Source organism: Littorina saxatilis, linkage group LG8 (assembly GCF_037325665.1).
Source record: "Littorina saxatilis isolate snail1 linkage group LG8, US_GU_Lsax_2.0, whole genome shotgun sequence".
Taxonomy (NCBI): domain Eukaryota; kingdom Metazoa; phylum Mollusca; class Gastropoda; order Littorinimorpha; family Littorinidae; genus Littorina; species Littorina saxatilis.
In genome coordinates, this window is record NC_090252.1 from 64196954 (window position 1) to 64214936 (window position 17983).

The 17983-nt window shown below is 42.7% G+C and overlaps 1 protein-coding gene across 3 annotated transcripts; it reads right to left on the reverse strand.

Annotated features, from left to right (window-relative positions):
• Positions 1–1132: 1132 nt before the first annotated feature.
• On the reverse strand, positions 1133–12728 carry LOC138974128 (lengsin-like). Of its 3 annotated transcripts, none has more exons than XM_070346820.1 (4): positions 12507–12728; positions 11625–11813; positions 7120–7376; positions 1133–5058 (listed from the first exon to the last, which is right to left on the reverse strand). In XM_070346820.1, exons 2-4 carry the CDS (start codon positions 11758–11760, stop codon positions 4111–4113), a joined length of 1341 nt encoding a protein of 446 aa, XP_070202921.1. In that variant the 5' UTR covers positions 11761–11813; positions 12507–12728; the 3' UTR covers positions 1133–4110. The 3 variants fall into 3 exon arrangements, with proteins under 3 accessions (XP_070202921.1, XP_070202922.1, XP_070202920.1); XM_070346821.1 differs by lacking the exon at positions 12507–12728 and adding an exon at positions 12291–12494; XM_070346819.1 differs by lacking the exon at positions 12507–12728 and adding an exon at positions 11983–12275.
• Positions 12729–17983: the final 5255 nt, after the last annotated feature.

Here is a 17983-nt window from a genome sequence, read left to right on the forward strand (position 1 = left end):
TAAAAGTAATTTTGGATCATTTTATAAAAAAATAATTTTAATTACAATTTTCAGATTTTTAATGACCAAAGTCATCAATTAATTTTCAAGCCTCCATGCTGAAATGCAATACCGAAGTCCGACCATCGTCGAAGATTGCTTTGCCAAAATTTCAATCAATTTGATTGAAAAATGAAGGTGTGGCAGTGCCGCCTCAACTTTTACAAAAAGCCGGATATGACGTCATAAAAGACATTTATCGAAAAAAAGAAAAAAACGTTTGGGGATATCATACCCAGAAACTCTCATGTAAAATTTCATAAAGATCGGTCCAGTAGTTTACTCTGAATCGCTCTACACACACACACGCACAGACAGACAGACAGACAGACAGACAGACACACAGACACACATACACCACGACCATCGTCTCGATTCCCCCTCTATGTTAAAACAATTAGTCAAAACTTGACTAAATGTAATGATGACACAAACGATGTTGGATGGTTAGTTGACAGAACAGCTTTTGCGTCGGTCCTCGGGCAGAATTAAATGTTGCCTCTGTTTGCTCTGTGTTAACCTCGACCCCCGGCCTCGGTTGATAAAGATGAAACAAAAGACGATATGCTCCCCTCGTGTCGAAACAAATCCTGGTCTTTCAACAAGCCATCAAACAATAACACTGACAATGTTCACTGTCTCTGAGTCTCTAACCACCACCCTTCTCCACTGACGAACAGGGGAGTTAATTAGCCCATTGAGATCACCAGTTGTGGTTGGCTGCTATTCGTAGCTCACACGGGTCCATGTAAGGAAATGTCACGTTGTACCGTAAGTCTTACCTCTCTCTCTTTCTCTCTCTCTCTCTCTCCTCTCTCTCTCTCTTTCTCTCTCTCTCTCTCTCTCTCTCTCTCTCTCTCTCTCTCTCTCTCTCCCTCTCTCTCTCTCTCTCGTGTGTGTGTGTGTGTAAAGCCGAGCGGTCTTAGCTTCCCATTTCTGACACCAATGTGTACCCCGAAAGTGAGACGAGCTTCACATTAACTCTAACTGTCTGTGTCTGAGATGTTATACGTGTTTGAAGGTCATTTGTCAGGATGGCAATCATACGACGGGACAAACAGACACACATAATATAAACTCAAGGAGAGGCAGGTGAAGTTCAAAATTGTATTGAATCAAAACAAATCATGAAAACTCAATACAAGGCGTAAGTTCTTTTCAGAAAGTATATCTGTACATTGGTTCACTCTATTCCTGTAATTTTCCTACTACTTACAAATATATTTTAAGTCTTAAAATGGCTGAAAATTTGGGCATGACCCGTAGGTACCCTTAGCAAATTACGCTACTGAAAGAAATATTCTAAGTCCTAAAATGGCTGAAAATTTGGGCAGGGGTTCGGGGCCTGAGTAAAAATAAAGTAAAAGAGTAAAGCGACGCCACTTTACTCGCCGTGTGGTAACCTGGGACTGAAGAACGTTTGTTTTTAACCGTTAGTTCAGTCCACTGGGCGGAATCCGGTATACTATTTAGACACTTAAGCCAGGTTGGTTGCCAAGACTCCGGAGGACAACTTAGAGATGACAACAAATACTTCAATACTAGGTTGGGACCCTCCCACAACCGTTCGGTACTAAGGTTGGGACCCTCCCACAACCTTTTCCACAGGCACAGAAGCAATGCTGTAACTCTAAGTGGGAAGTCCGGAATACCATTTAGACACTTAAGCCAGGTTGGTTGCCAAGACTCCCCCAAACCTCAGAAACTAACAGCTTATATACCTTCCATGACTGTCCCTGACGTCACAGCTAAGGAACCAATGAAAACGTCGCTCTGGGATCACATAACAAAATGGGGAGGGAGGGGGGAGAGTTTCAAGGCTGCTGTCAGCCTCCTTAAAAGCTACAGTTAAAATCACTCAAAAATACACAAAAACTCCTGCACTAAGAAAACTACATCAAAAACGCTAAAAAGAAATACATCAATAAAATGGAAATTCTACAACGCATCATTTGATACCAAACACTCATAGGTGATCAACACTGCGAACAAAGTGCAAAACCTCTGATTATTACCTCGCAAAATAGTCATGTCACACCAAAAAACATATGCAGTTACAAGTTTTTGTTTGTTTGTTTATTTGTTGCTTAACGTCCAGCCGACTACGCAGAGCCATATCAGGACGAGGAAGGGGGGGATGAAGGGGGCCACTTGTCAAGCGATTCCTGTTTACAAATGCACTAACCCATTACTTGTGTCCCAGCAGGCTTTAGTAAAACTAAATTAATACCTACTGGAAGATTACCAGTTTCCAGTATGTTAAAATAGGCTTAACCTATCTACTGCTGGACTTACATCAGAACACTAACAGATTAAACTATACATGAATCGCGAGACAAGCGGCAAGAGAAGAGATTTTTGGAAAAAATACAGGTGAATGAGCAAGAAGGCAGAAAAAAGAAAAGAATTCATGAAGAAAAAGAGAGCATGACAGGAAAGAGGAACCAAAAATCTACCTAACAGCAAACTAGAAAGCTCCTGCGGTTCCAAAAACAGGAGGGGCCTTTAATTTCATAACCGCAGTGCCCCACTGCGGGAAGTTACAAGTTAACCACAATCAAACACAGTGTATATTCAACAGGCTTCTCATATCTAGATGATAAACATAAAATCTACATTCTACTAAACAAATGAATACAGAATACATATTTACAAAAGAAAAAAGGTAAAAGAAAAAAATGATAGAAAAGCTACAGAAAAGAAAAGAGAGAGAGAGAGAGAGAGAGAGAGAGAGAGAGAGAGAGAGAGAGAGAGAGAGAGAGAGAGAGAGAGAGAGAGAGAGAGAGAGGCAGACGCAGATAATTTATTCAATAGGCCATAGCCCCTTATGAATGAGTGTGAACAAACGGTTCACGTTGCAAATAATATAACTCATCAGGTGCAGAAAAGGTACAACATAATATATAACATAATAATCGCACAACACTACAGAATAAAACATATATTACACGGTCTTTAACTACGAGGTTACAAAATCTCTTAATTTCAAGGCTTTATACAAATACAGGGATACATTTCTGATAACAGTTTCTTGAGGTGAGGCCAGGAGCAAGCTAAGTCTAAAAGTCCTTGGGGTTTTATAATATTTAAATGGGATACATTTTTCTCTTAATCTGTTTAAGTAGGGACAACAAAAAACAAAATGGACTTCATCTTCTTGCTTTACTTTACAAAGGGGACACATCAACTGATCGGCATTATGTTTTTTATATCGGTTAGAATGCACAGCAATTTCTGAAATACCTAATCGAAACCTAGTCATAATAAACTTTAGATGTCTATCCATATTCAACAAAAGATAGGGTTTAATGTCTGACATGTACAGTACAAAATGTCCGATAAACAGCAAATCTATCACTATTTTGAATATGATAATCCCACTCTTGCCATCTGCAATCGACCAACCTTTCCCTAAAAACACACAAAAAATCTTTTTCATTAACAACGCGACGCCCTGATTCAACCACAGAAAACCAAAACCATACTCATACAATTTACAACGAACACTTGAGGCCCAGTTCTTTTTACCACTCTCATCCATTTTATACAACATTTCATATGATTTAGGAGGAAGCCTGTGCGCCTCCATGTTTAACAGTTTCAACCAATAGCTTACGCATCTTAAAATATAATTCAAATATATTGGATATCGTGTCAAAGCCAATTAAATTCTACCGCGAGAGAACAAAGAGAAAGGACTGGATCATACCTATTTCCAAACCATTTACTAAGGGAAAGAACAAATATGATTTTAGAGTGTGAATCTTAATTCCACACCGTTTCAATACTAACTTAGATAATATATTCTGCTCTCTACACCTTCTCTTCTTCTTCACTCTATGAACTTAAAGAAGAAAATTGCATATGGAGAAAAGACAAATATTCCTTTAGTCGCTTTTCTCCACATGTGTGTGTGTGTGTGTGTGTGTGTGTGTGTGTGTGTGTGTGTGTGTGTGTGTGTGTGTGTGTGTGTGTGTGTGTGTTCTGTTTTTGCAAGGGGGAGGGGGGGAGGAGGATTGTAGGGAGGTTGTGGCGCTCCAAAAAAGTGTCCAGAAGAACAGTATAAACGCATTACAGGTAAGGCATGTAGTATTTTCTCTCCAGCTCCACTCTCTCCGCCTTGCTCATATCAGCAGTGGCATTGTCCTCAAAATGTTTGATCTCAAAATCCCGCTTAAGGACCGTAAAATAATCAACCACTTTGGTACCCACGGCTTCCCTCAGCACCGTGTCTTTCTGCAGGTATTCCAAGGCTTCTGCTAAGGACTTTGGCAGCAGTGGCCCAGCCTGTTTGCTGTCCGCTAAGGGGCCGGGCTGGGGGCACTCCAGTTGCCTCTCCACGCCGTCGAGACCCGCAGCCACAGTGGCGGCGAGGACCAGGTAGGGGTTGCAGGCAGAGGACGGCAGACGGTTCTCCAGATAGGCCCCTGAGTCGCTGGTCTTGACGCGGAAGGCACCCACACGATCCTCTACCGCCCAGTACGCCGCCCGGGGCGCCATGCCGGAGTTGAAGCGCTGGTAGCAGTTGACCGTCGGGCAGTACAGCGCGCACAGGGCGGGCGTGTGGAGCAGCAGCCCAGCAATCCACTGACGGGCAAAAAGGGACAGTTTGAGAGGGTCCGCCGCGTCGAAGAAGACGTCCTTGCCGTCCCGGGTCCACAGAGAGTGGTTGAGATGGAAGCCGTTGGCGCCCTGTGGATAGGCGGGTCGCGTCATAAAGGTGGCGCTGTAACCCCGCCTCCGACTGAAGGCCCGGATGCCGTAGCGAGCCAGGAAGGCAGCGTCAGCCGGCTCCAGTCCGTCGCGCGGCTCCATGGTGATCTCGTACTGCCCTTCGTCCGCCTCGTTGTTGAAGAACTCCACGGGCAGCCCCGATCTCCGCAGCGAGTCCAGCAAGTCCATGAAGAAGTCGACGTGCTCGTCCAGAAGCTCCATGTTGCAGAACTGCTTCTTGCCCCCACCCAGGGGCCGCGAGGCGTCCTCACCCTCGAACATCATGAACTCCAGCTCGTAGGCGGCCTGGACAGGCACAACAACAAACACTTACTTGCCCATTATTTGTTTCGTTTTATATATGTAGAGGTTACATGCCGAGCCTCAGTAAATATTACAAATAATGGTCGAAGTTTAGTGGATCATGAAAAATGCGAGCTTGTATGAAGTTCGGTTTTCTGAGGCAAGACAGTGAATGGAACCGCTTCATTTTCTTGACATTCAAGGTTTGTACAAGGTAGATTTCGATTCAAATAACAACCAAACTCGTGGATTTATGTTGGATTTCGTGTGTTGAAACCTGTAGTTGTTAGTTTAAATGAGGTCTGTTTGTGTTGTTTGCCACTGCTTAAATTGTTTCGCTTTTGATGTCAAATATTTCACTCTGGATGTGAGAGTCAAAAATTGACGTCTTGGTTTGCATAGTCGATGTGGTATCTCATCAAAATAATGACAAACGACACCGATTAAACAAGCCAAGATGTCACTTATTGACCCTTTCTCCCAAAGTGAAACCTCTGACGTCAAAAGCAAAACTACGTTCGAAAAGACGTCACACTTCGAATAAACACGTCACGTAAACATACACTCGCTTCTACTGCATGACTCAAAGGAACTGGAATTTTTTTTCGAGAACGAACTTTGTTTCCGTGACTTCGTTTTCTAAGGGAGAGAAAACGGTCGTAAGGTCGCCGCTAGGCTGTGCATGTGCCGGTGTAGGATCCGGTCCGGTCCCCCCTCTGAAGTAGTCCCCCGGGGGACATATTCGTGGCAAAAACTGCTCTATAATGGTCCCCCCTTAGACATTCAGCCTCGTTTTCGACTGGTCCCCCTGGGCGATTTTGGTCCCCCCTCGCATCCAAAATAGGCCCCCTCTCGAAGTGGTCCCCCTCTTTTCTAACCAATGTAGAGCTATGTCAGTATTTATTTTTAACTTTATTGTTACAAAACTTTATTGTCCCCACAGGGCCATAGGAACATTTTTTTTAATTTTTTTTTATCTCTGGAACCTGGCTCCTCTTTGCTACGAGGATTCCGTCGTGGTAGAGCACATCCTCTCGAATTGTGTATTTTGCAGCAGTCTTTCTCAACTGTCTCTTTTTAACTTTAGTCACATCACGGTTTTCCCCTTTCGCGGTCAGAGGGTAAGTGCCATTTTTCAAATAGTTCAACACGTTGTCATACAGAGTGTCGTCCATGATGATAGTCAATGAAAAACGAAGACTGGCTGACGGAATATTGTCGTGTACTTATAATTATAGGCATGTTTGACACGAGTCACGTGACGTGTCAAGACGCGTGGCGACCGTTTTCTCATTCCACAAAAAAAAAAGAAAAGAGAAAATAAAAAACAAAAGTATAGGCTACATAGAACGGCAAATCTACGAAGTTAAATCACTTTTAAAAGTTTAGATTTGACACTGTAACCTTCACCCAGTTCAAGATCATCTTGAATAAATTCTCTGTACAAAAATGAAAATAATTATACATATAACGAAAGGTGTGTGTGTGTGTGTGTGTGTGTGTGTGTGTGTGTGTGTGTGTGTGTGTGTGTGTGTGTGTGTGTGTGTGTGTGTGTGTGTGTTTGCGTGCGTGCGTGCGTGCGTGAGTGAGTGTGCACGCGTGCGTGCGTGCATAATGTGTGTGTGTGTGTGTGTTTGAGAGATGGGGGGGAGGAGAGAAAGTGTGGGGGGCGAGAGAGAGAGAGAGAGAGAGAGAGAGAGAGAGAGAGAGAGAGAGAGAGAGAGAGAGAGAGAGAGAGAGAGAGAGTGAGAGAGATCCAGAGTCACGTTTTCTACTGAGTTGACACACACTATAACAATAAAGTTAAAATAAATACTGACATAGCTCTACATTGGTTAGAAAAGAGGGGGACCCGTTCGAGAGGGGGCCTATTTTGGATGCGAGGGGGGACCAAAATCGCCCAGGGGGACCAGTCGAAAACGAGGCTGGATGTCTAAGGGGGGACCATTATAGAGCAGTTTTTGCCACGAATTGGTCCCCCGGGGGACTACTTCAGAGGGGGGACCGGACCGGATCCTACACCGGTACCGTATGTCATTAACCAGCACACTCATTGCCACTGACCTTGATCTTCAGGTTCATCTTCTCCAGCCTGGCCAGCTGACGCTGTGCGGTGTGGCGCGAACACACGGGGTCCAGCTGGCCGTCTCGGTAGAGCAGAGAGCCGATGGCGTGACCGGTCTTCCTCTGAGCGGTGGAGCTCCACTGCATTGCTCGAGCTGTGGCCGGGATGGGCATCACAAGGCCATTTGAAAAGTGTGAGGACGTGTACTCCTCGAGCTGCATATGGATTTCCATGTTCATGCCGAAGTTACCGATACCTGCAAACATTGGTTAAGCTAGATAAGATGAGAAAACGTTAATGTCAATGTTCTTTTTACATAAATATAGACATTTGTCTTTTGGCAACACATCGTATTTCTAATAACACAAACACAGGATCATTAAAGCATAATCGAACCTAAGTACACTATTAAGATCAACTTATTACATGAACATTTAAACAATGGTTTGCTGCTATTGATGATTCTTGTCTCGAGAACTTCGGGCCCCCTTTTAGACCAATTCAGCCTCGATATTACTATCCGTTTTGTTCTCGATCAAATCTTTAAAACATATTCCCCATCCCCACTTGCACACATTCCCCATCCCCACTTGCACACATTCAGTGACACTAGCATTACCAGACGAATGCCCACTGATACCACATCACATTGCGGCATGTGTGCAGTAAAACTGTGACTTTGGCAATTCTTTTTGAAGAAATAATTTTGCAAAGGGACAGAGACAGAGAGAGGCAGAGAGAGAGACAGAGAGAAAGAGACAGAGAGAGAGAGGCAAAAGCAGAGAGAGAGAGAGAGAGACAGAGAGAGAGAGAGAGAGACACAGAGAGAGAGAGAGATAGACAGATAGAGAGAGAGACAGACAGAGAGAGAGAGATCAAATCAAATCAAATCAAATTTTATTTTACGAGGGTTGTGGCATAAGCAATATAAACGAGCTTCTTTTCAACCAGCCCTCGCCCAGAGAGGGACTATAGACAGAGAGAGAGAAACAGAGAGAGAGACAGAGAGAGAGACAGATAGAGAGACAGAAAGACGCTTTGAGAGTTTATTGTCCTCAGCTTTAAAAGCCCTTTAGACAAGGGGATATAATTTACAGAAGAAATAAACATAACCATCTCTGCAAACACATCCACACACACACACACACTCCTCTCTCTCTCTCTCTCTCTCTCTCTCTCTCTCTCTCTCTCTCTCTCTCTCTCTCTCTCTCTCTCTCTCTCTCTCTCTGCCACACACACAAACGTACGCTCGCGCTCACACACGGATTCTTCCTTCCAGTTGCATAATCATCATACAATAATGCATTAAAATTCGTTAAAAAGTCTAAAAGCATCAAACACTACATTGGGTGTGCACGTTAAAGATCCCACGATTGACAAAAGGGTCTTTCCTGGCAAAATTGCTTAGGCACAGTTAATAATAATTGTCTACCTATACCCGTGTGACTTGGAATAATAGGCCGTGAAAGGTAAATATGCGCCGAAATGGCTGCAATCTACTGGCCGTATAAAATTTCATCTCACACGGCATCACTGCAGAGCGCCTAGAACTGTACCCACGGAATATGCGCGATATAAGACTCATTGATTGATTGATTAAAACTTAAATCCTTAAGAATGTTGTGGGAACAGACCACCCATCTGTTGTTTACTTAATACTCTACAATGTACATTCTCTTTCTTCCGTTTTTTTCTTCCTTATATCCAAAGCCATGGCAATAAAACATGCAAGTGATCTCATCACTCTCAAATCACTCGATGCCAGCAGTCGAAACACCGTGTTCATGTCGGGCTGAGAGGACGCACATTCTAAAATTGCAAACTTTTGTCTCAAACTCGTATAACATTTACACTTAAAGAGAAAGTGGACTTCATCTTCTGGTTCCTCTGTACACAATGGACAATACTTTCTTCACCTTTGCTGTCCAATTAATTCTCTCTACCTGCCTCAGACTGTGCCAATAACATTTTGTAAGCCTGCCTGCTAAGGCGTGTCATGGGCAACCTGGTCAACTTAATCCAATACTTTATACACTTCACTGTTGTTCTAATAAACAGCGGGTAGCGACCAGTTTCTCCATAAACCCTTTTGTTCGAAGAATGTAATGGCACATTTAAAAAGCGTTTTATTGCAAAGGTGTGACCCTTTTCTATTGACTGAGCTTCATCTAAACCCCACACTTCTGCTGCATATGTCAATATAGACTCGATCTGAGTGTCGAACATTTTCCAAAATAGACATGGGTCTGCTGTGTTCAACTTCCGCATGGTCTTCTGTATCGCCATGACACCTCTTTTACCTTTTGTGCTCAACTCATTTAAAACACCACTGATACTCAACTTTGTCGTAAACATCATACCCAAATATGCATATGAATTTGTTACTTTGAGTTCTTCTTTCCCGTAAATCCATTTTTCATTTGCAGATAAGTGCCCTCCTTTACGAAAAACCATGATATTTGTTTTATCCAAATTCACAGTGAGTGACAACCTGTCCGCTTCTTTTTTCAGATTAGTCAACTGGTTCTGCAGGCCTGTCACTGTGTTTGACAACAACACAACATCATCCGCAAAAAGCATTAAAACAGTTCAATGGCACCAAGTACCAGCTGTATACCGTGTTTCCCCTTTTTGGACAATTCGACTGCTAATTCATTTATGAAAAATGAAAACATCAAGGGGCTCAGTAAGCACCCTTGTTTCACTCCTTTCGGGCAATCAAAATAACCGGAATACGCACATTTCTCACGCACGCATGCCTATACTGACTTATACACACCTTGCAAAGCCTTAAAACAATTTCCATTAATGCTATTGAGACTGTGCCAAAAGGTCAGGTGTCATGTCTACTGTCCCGAATGACACACGATTGCTGACATTTCACCATTGCCAACAGAATAAACAAATAAGAAATAGGTAGAAAATGAATGTGAAAACTGACTTTAATTGTTGATCAGTATTTTCTATACCACTAACAAATAATCTACTTGCACATAGCTGTTTGGCAAATGTATGTTGCATGGGACACACTGACATGAAAGTGGAAGATGTTTTTCCCTCTAGAGAAACTACATATCAAGTTACACTTTTTGTGCTCTTCCATTCCAGTTGGCAATCAATTGTTAACGCATGTTATTAGAAAAAATAGAACGAAAACAGATTAGATAGAATGAAAAATGTACTGGTGATGTCATTTGGGACATACTGACATGAAAACGTCACCTTTTGGCACAGTCTCTATTTTTTCTGAAAACAGTCCATAATGCATTTCTGTTCACGGAGTCAAACGCTTTTTTTTAAATCTACGAAGGCTACGTACAGCTTCATGTTTCGGGCCAAGTGCTTCTGGACTACAGCATACAACGTAAAAATATGATCAACTGTGCTGTAGCCCGCTCGAAAACCAGCTTGCTCCTCGATCATTTTGTTTTCGTCTTCTGACGAATGTGTAAGACGTTTATTTAGGATGTGTGTATAGACTTTGCGTAGAACACTTGTTAAGGACACCCCACGGTAATTATCTGGTTGGTTCACGTCACGCTTCTTATGAATCGGTACAATAATGGATTTTGACCACTCTGTAGGGAAAGTTACAGAATCAAACAGTGTGTTAAACAACTGTACCAAATAACTGAACACCACTTCATTTGCATTTTTAAGCATTTCACTGAGAATCATGTCCGGGCCAGCACTGTTTCCAGCTTTAAGGTTCTTTATAGCTGCTTGCACCTCATCTAAACTGATTTCATCGTTAAAAGGGGCCACTGGTTCTCCTTCAAGGTTCTTTATAGCTGCTTGCACCTCATCTAAACTGATTTCATCGTTAAAAGGGGCCACTGGTTCTCCTTCGTCTGTTCCATTTTGTTGTGGGGCGTTATCACTGTCTGTAGCATCGTGTGTTTTAAAAAGAGCCGAGAAATGTTCAAACCATTGCTCCTTTGATATTTCATTATATATCACAGACTTTCTGTTTAGGGACCGGATGGTTTGCCAAAAAGTCTTTGGGTCATTTGCTGCTTTTTTCAACTTTAACACTCTCTTTTCATCAAACTCTGCTTTCTTCTTTTCCAGGAGTTCTTTATGAACTTTTCGTTCTTAAACATATAGTTCACGGCAAGCTTCATATTCCTGCTTATTTGCTCTCTTTAGTCTATTTAAAAACCTCTTTACAATAACCTTTTTTTGTCTGCATTCTTCATCGAACCATTCATTTACATGCTCCCTTTTCTTCCCAACAGTTCTAAACATATAAGCTGCTGCACTGTATAACCCCTTTTGAACAATATCAGTGGACGTATCCACATCTGAATCCAATGCAGTTTGGGCTTTGAGAGACAGAAAGAGAGACAGAGAGAGAGAGAGAGAGAGAGAGAGAGAGAGAGAGAGAGAGAGAGAGAGAGAGAGAGAGAGAGAGAGAGAGAGAGAGAGAGAGAGAGAGAGAGAGAGAGAGGATCTAAAGACAGAGAAAGAGGAAACCAGTGCGTGGAATTGTTCTAGTACTCACCTTGATAAATACCGAATCCGTTTTTTAGTACCTGTGGAATCAGGTGTTTGGGGACCATGCGGCCCCGTGGGGAGCCGTGTATGTCAGGTATGCTACACTGTAGGTAGTCAAAATCCACAATCTCCTTCTTCTCCATGTTTCCAATGGTTCTGCTGGATTCCTCTTGAACCGTGGTATTATAGCTGACACCTGTAATGACACACGCCTCTATGTTAACATCACTGTCTAAGGGTTCATGTGTAATGGTAAACCTGATCGCCTAATTGTACCTGACTAAGGGTTAATCTCATTGTCCAAGTATTTACTGAGTTATGGTTAATCATTGTCCAAGACTTTGTAGTGATATCTGCATACTCACTAGTCATGGTTATCCATACTGCCTGGCCACACAGCCAGCCTCAGTTTTATCCTTGCCTTCTGCAGCAGTCTGCATTCAGCTATCACAGTGAACAGTCTCTTGCTTCAGTACTCTCTACTTTGTGCTTGTGTTTAACCTTACCTTTCAGTCTTATATTCAATACAGTGTATCCTTTCTTTGCAACTACAGGCAAACTCACAGCAAAACAATACCTCTATCACAGTCAAGACGATTGCACTCTTACTTTGGAAAGGCCAAACTCAGGGCAGAAAATTCCTCTACCACACTCAGTCTGAAAGCACTCTTACTTTGCAAAGGCAAACTCACAGCAGAAAAAGACCTCTACCACAGTCAAAACGATAGCACTCTTACTTTGGAAAGGCAAACTCACAGCAGAAAAATACCTCTATGACTCAAAACGATAGCACTCTTACGATAGCACTCTTACTTTGGAAAGGCAAACTCACAGCAGAAAAATACCTCTATGACTCAAAACGATAGCACTCTTACGATAGCACTCTTACTTTGCAAAGGCAAACTCCAAGCAGCGAGATAACTCGACCTTACTCAACACGATAGTCCCTCAACTTTGCAAACGCAAATGTGCTATGCAATCGGAGACACAGGCTAATCCGCCGTGAAATATAAAAAACCTACAATCCCTGAACACACACGCTAGTGACCCAGAAAGCCTGCATTGATGTCGTGTCTACATTCTCTAGTGGCACGCTGACCTAGTCGGTTTGCACTGTCGCTCGGTTCGCGGCACTGTTTGTAATGGGGTGCTGGGTTTCCTGTTCCGCTGTGCACTAATATGTGATGATGCATAATTTCGTACAGTCCTCTAGACAGATTCACAAGCTAGACAGGCACTTGAATCGAAAATTCGCGGTGTTTGAAAGACTTCTCGGTACATACTGTGTGGGGACTTTAACACTCAGACTATGTGTATGCTTCAAGCACCTGCTATTTTCAGGGAGTAAGAACCAAAACGTAACTTCATTACAATTCTTTTTGTATGTCCCCAGCGTATGTAAAGGGTGTTACGGACATGATTATGATTGATATTTGAAGTAAATGGAATGAAATGGATATCATTATGACAATTGCAACCATCTATGAAGGAGATGATAGGGAGGTTTAGATATTGCGTTACGTACCCCGACCTCACCTATCCCTATCGAGATAAGTCACGCAGAGGAAAGTTGTAAAAACTGCTCGTTAGATACCACGTCACCTATCAAAGTAGGGCAAAACTCCAAAACTCGTGCTTTAAAAAATCGTGGACAGCGCGCTAAAGTCTGCAACAATACCCAGTGTTGAAACTGATGCTGTCATTGTGTCGGTGTCGCTGTGTGCTGCACGTGGAAGTTATGTTCCACTGACCCAGATCATACCGAGTGTTAACCAGCAGGTAAAGTCAATGATTTTTATTTTTTTTAAAGGAAACAGAAAAGAAAAGTAGGGCAATCGAACTTCGAGCGTTGGTTTGTGTTCGTTCTGGGTCACTGGCCACCACGCTTTCACCCCCCGCTTATAAGGGTGTGTGTTAGTGTGTAAGTGGGCGTCGTTGTGTTTCTGTCATGTGCATGTGCGAATGTGTGTATGTGTGTATATGTGTGTGTGTTTGTATGTCTGTCTGCTTGTCTGTCTGTCTGTCTGTGTAAATGGGCGACGCCATGTGTGTGCGAGTGTGTGTGTGTGTGTGTGTGTGTGTGTGTGTGTGTGTGTATGTGTGTGTGTGTGTCTGTCTGTCTGTCTGTGTGTGTGTTTGTGGGATGGATATCATTATGACAGCCGGGCGAGTTGTAAGACGGTTTCTACTGATTTGGCGTAGTTTCACTTCTGAAATCTCGTCAAGTTCAGCGCGAGGCTTTGTCACACAAACGCTGTAATCATAATCGAAACTAAACGAGAATAGGCGAGATTTGTGGCTAGCGCATTTGCTTCAGTCGAATGCGGATGAGAAGCAGAAGAAGAAGCAGCAGCAGACGACCACAAAATGAAGAAAACAACGGTCCAGCGGCCGAAAGTCGGCCCGAAAGTTCTTGTAAAATTTCAAAAGAATTACAAACAAGAGTATGACTTCATCTCCGAATCGAAAAGACGCAGCATGCATACATTTCGCGTGTTGCACCAAGTGCTGCGAAGAAATCAGCATCGGACATGGAGGCCGGGGGGATCGGATATTGAAGCTCATTCAAGAACAGCAAAACATGAACGGAACCGGGGGACAGCCGTCGAGAAGACGAGAAAGATTACCCAACTGTTCGCTTCAGACGTCGATGTTCAAACTATGAATGCAGAGGTGAGTTTACCATTGCCGAAGTTGGAAGTAAAAAACCCACCTCCACCCCCATCTCCACCCCGCACAGGCAAATGAACGTCGTTACTATTCAGTAAGTTACATCCATTACGTTTTACTGTAGAAGGAAGCTTGACGTGCATTGGTAAGTCACTACATCTACTCTCTCTCCAGCTCATTCTTCCTTTTTTGTGACAAAATTTGCTGCCAGAAACTGGCAATTATAATCCTCAGAATGCACCAGATTGCACCATTTTGCATCCTTGTTTTCAAAACATTTACAGGGGGGGGGGGCATGCCCCCGGACCCCCCTAGCATTCTAGGCGCTTCGCGCGGCGCCGTCGGTTAGGCGCAAAGCGCCGAGACGCTCATTCCTCCCTATTTTTTATCTGGAAAAAGTTGGCAGCTATGTATTTAAACAAAAATAGCACAGACACGACTATTATCAACAACACAGAACGGGAGGTATGTCGGCAAAGACACTCCTAGTGTGCGTTCCCGTTTTTGGTCGCCATTTTTGCTAGCATTTTCACAGTAAATCTTAACATTTCCATATCTATTGAATGAGTGTGGTATTTTCTTTGATTGTGGCGATTCTCCTATCTCTCTGGCATGTACTGGGTGCTTTGTGACCAGTTTCTTCCCTAGACTGTATTGAAAAATGCGTCCGTGTGAGCTGACCCCCACTTGTCACCAGTAGCAAAGAACAACTCATAAACCAAAAGAAAAGACGACCGTCCATCACGAGTGACATCCAAGACATAGGCCCCGCCCACCTCGTGACGAGTGCCTGTGATTCAGACCCCTTGGACGGGGCATAGATGTGTATTGACAGGATCGCCAACTCGTTGCGCGCGCTCATCAAGTAGCGGAAAGCGGAAAAGACGATTTTGACAGAACATTTACTTCCGGTACAGTCTTTCAACACATGGAGAAGATGGAGAATTTCGAAGGGGAGGTGGAGTTTGTGGCTGAGGTAAGTGAAAAGCAAACAAAGCAATACAAAAAGATCATTGCTGATGATTGAAATGAGTCATGTGAATCAACAATAAAGATTGATTGTGGACGGCACGTCATTATTTTTGTTTTTTACACTTGAAACGCAAGAGCATCTGACCCACTGGAAAAACCGAAGCTGTGCACGCAAGCTGATCAGCAGATCGTTTTTCTGCAGAATTCTCGCTCACATCGGCCACTATTTTAGCTCAGCGAACCGACAAATTTGCAACAGAACAATTTCTGAATGTTAGAAATTCGGCTGTAGATTTATAGATCCCTTTCTATTCCATGGTTGTTGTTTTTTCAGGGGGAAAGTACCGACATCTCAATCGCTGAAAAGATGACAGCATCACCACAAAAGAAACTGCAAGAATTGCAAAAAGTAAGTAAAAATATTGACAGATCTATGTAAAAGACTATGTATGAAAATTTAGAACTGGAACAACAGATATTCCAGAAATAACCGATAAGTGATATATTATAACTGAACCATTGATTGATTTGAATGTACATCATGCATGGAAGTTAAAAATGGTGCAGGAACTGAAGTCAGATCAACACATCAAAAAGATCAGTGCAATATATTTGTTTTCTCTCCCCTCTAGCATAATTCTTTTGATATATATGCTTGATGTTTTTAAATTCATTGTCACTTCTAAATTGCATGCTTTATTGCAGAACGCTTGTTCTTTCTGCTCTTCAACTGCCTTTCACCGGAGCTCAGAGAGCTTGTGGACCTATTCTCCACCAAATCGTTCAACTTCAAACGTCAATCAACTGCCATTAATAGCTATCATGCAGCTATTTTTATAGACAGTTAAGACTTATTTCTCTAGAAATTTAGTTTTACTAAGGGTTTATTGTTCTGCTTTTTTTCAGACATTCCGTCCCGCACCAGAATTGCCAGAGGTTGTTGCAACTACAACTTTGAAGAACTGTGTCGTGGTGTACAGCAGCTTCCCGAGCCGTGGTGCCTCGCGAAGAACGAGGAGAACCTGGTTAAGGTTGTTGTGCTGGAGCCTGGAGGCCAGCTTGGTTAAGGTTTGACTTTGAGTCAGCTTCTTCTTCTTCTTCTGCGTTCAATGTTGATGGCCGTGCTAAATCCTCAGACCAGTGGCTGCCAGGAAGTCCGCAGTCAGCATTTTCAGTGATTTTTCTACGCAGCTGATGGTGTTTGGATTTAAAGTGTAAAGGAAAAAGTCCCTCCCGAAGCAGCGTGCTGCAGTTTAGACTGGCTTGGCGACAGTGTCAAAGTGAGTGACAAGTAACATTTTCAGTAAATCGCTTTGTGTCACAATTATTCAACACCAATTCTGAGCCAAGAGAATGATTTTTATTTTTGCATTTAGAATGTTGTGTTTTATAGGTTAGGTGTCTTTCCTTCTTTATTTGGTGTTTAACGTCGTTTTCAACCATTCAAGGTTATATCGCGACGGGGAAAGGGGGGGAGATGGGATAGAGCCACTTGTTAATTGTTTCTTGTTCACAAAAGCACTAATCAAAAAATTGCTCCAGGGGCTTGCAACGTAGTACAATACATGACCTTACTGGGAGAATGCAAGTTTCCAGTACAAAGGACTTAACATTTCTTACATACTGCTTGACTAAAATCTTTACAAACATTGACTATATTCTATACAAGAAACACTTAACAAGGGTAAAAGGAGAAACAGAACCGTTAGTCGCCTCTTAATACGACATGCTGGGTAGCATCGTGTAAATTCTTTCTCGTCCCAACCAATATGGGACTGACTCCCCCTAACCCGCGGGGGGTTAGGTTAGGTGTGGAAAATTGGATTTGACTGTAAAGCTCTTTAGCAGAGAATGTAAATAAACTTGGCCAAGAAATTATTGCGACAAATTCCAAACTCCCAAATTAAGGCATTGATTAATTCCCGTTAATTAATTATTTAAATTAAATGTCACAAGAATTTATGCTTTATTTGGGTGCAACATGTTGAAACTTTGTTTGAGAATGTATCTACTTCATTGATTAAATATATGCATGTGTATGAATATGAATCTTTCTTGTGTCAAATTGTGCGAATTGAGACTGAGTGAGATAGTGTATGTTGGTACATTACAGGGCCTGACTAGGCAAAGAGGAGGGGGGGGGTTGCCAGTGGTGGTCCAGGGGGATGTTCCTCTGCCCCTTGTGGGGGCCAGGGGGCAAAGCCCCCTGAAGCTGAAGGGTAGGTCATATTCTGATAGGAAAATGGTCGCTCCTTGCATGAAATGGCATAAAATAAAATAATACATTTTTTTAAATAAGTGAGGTACATGTTTAGGCTAGGGGGGTGCGCAACCCCCATAACCACACCCCCCCCCCCCCGATAGTCCGGCCCTGCAGTAATTGTCACTGTATGGTGTGTGGGTGTGTGTCACTGTGACCAAAGATACATATGCTCTATTTCCGTTCATTCAACTTCCAATTCCATTCAAACGTTAACAAAGTGTTGCTGGTATGCGACTGAACATGTTCTATTAGGAAAGCAAAGCAAATTCCAGTGTACATGGTGGTCAACATAAAAACAATCAGACGCATCGATGCAAGACATTTATCAAGTGGCTGACAATTGATTTTGAAATGAAAACTGTTTGCAAAATATCTCGCTGTCAAAATTATATCTTGAACAAGTACAAAAAGAAATAAGGTTTGAACCACAGCAAAATGAATGTTTCAATTTTTCATGTTGC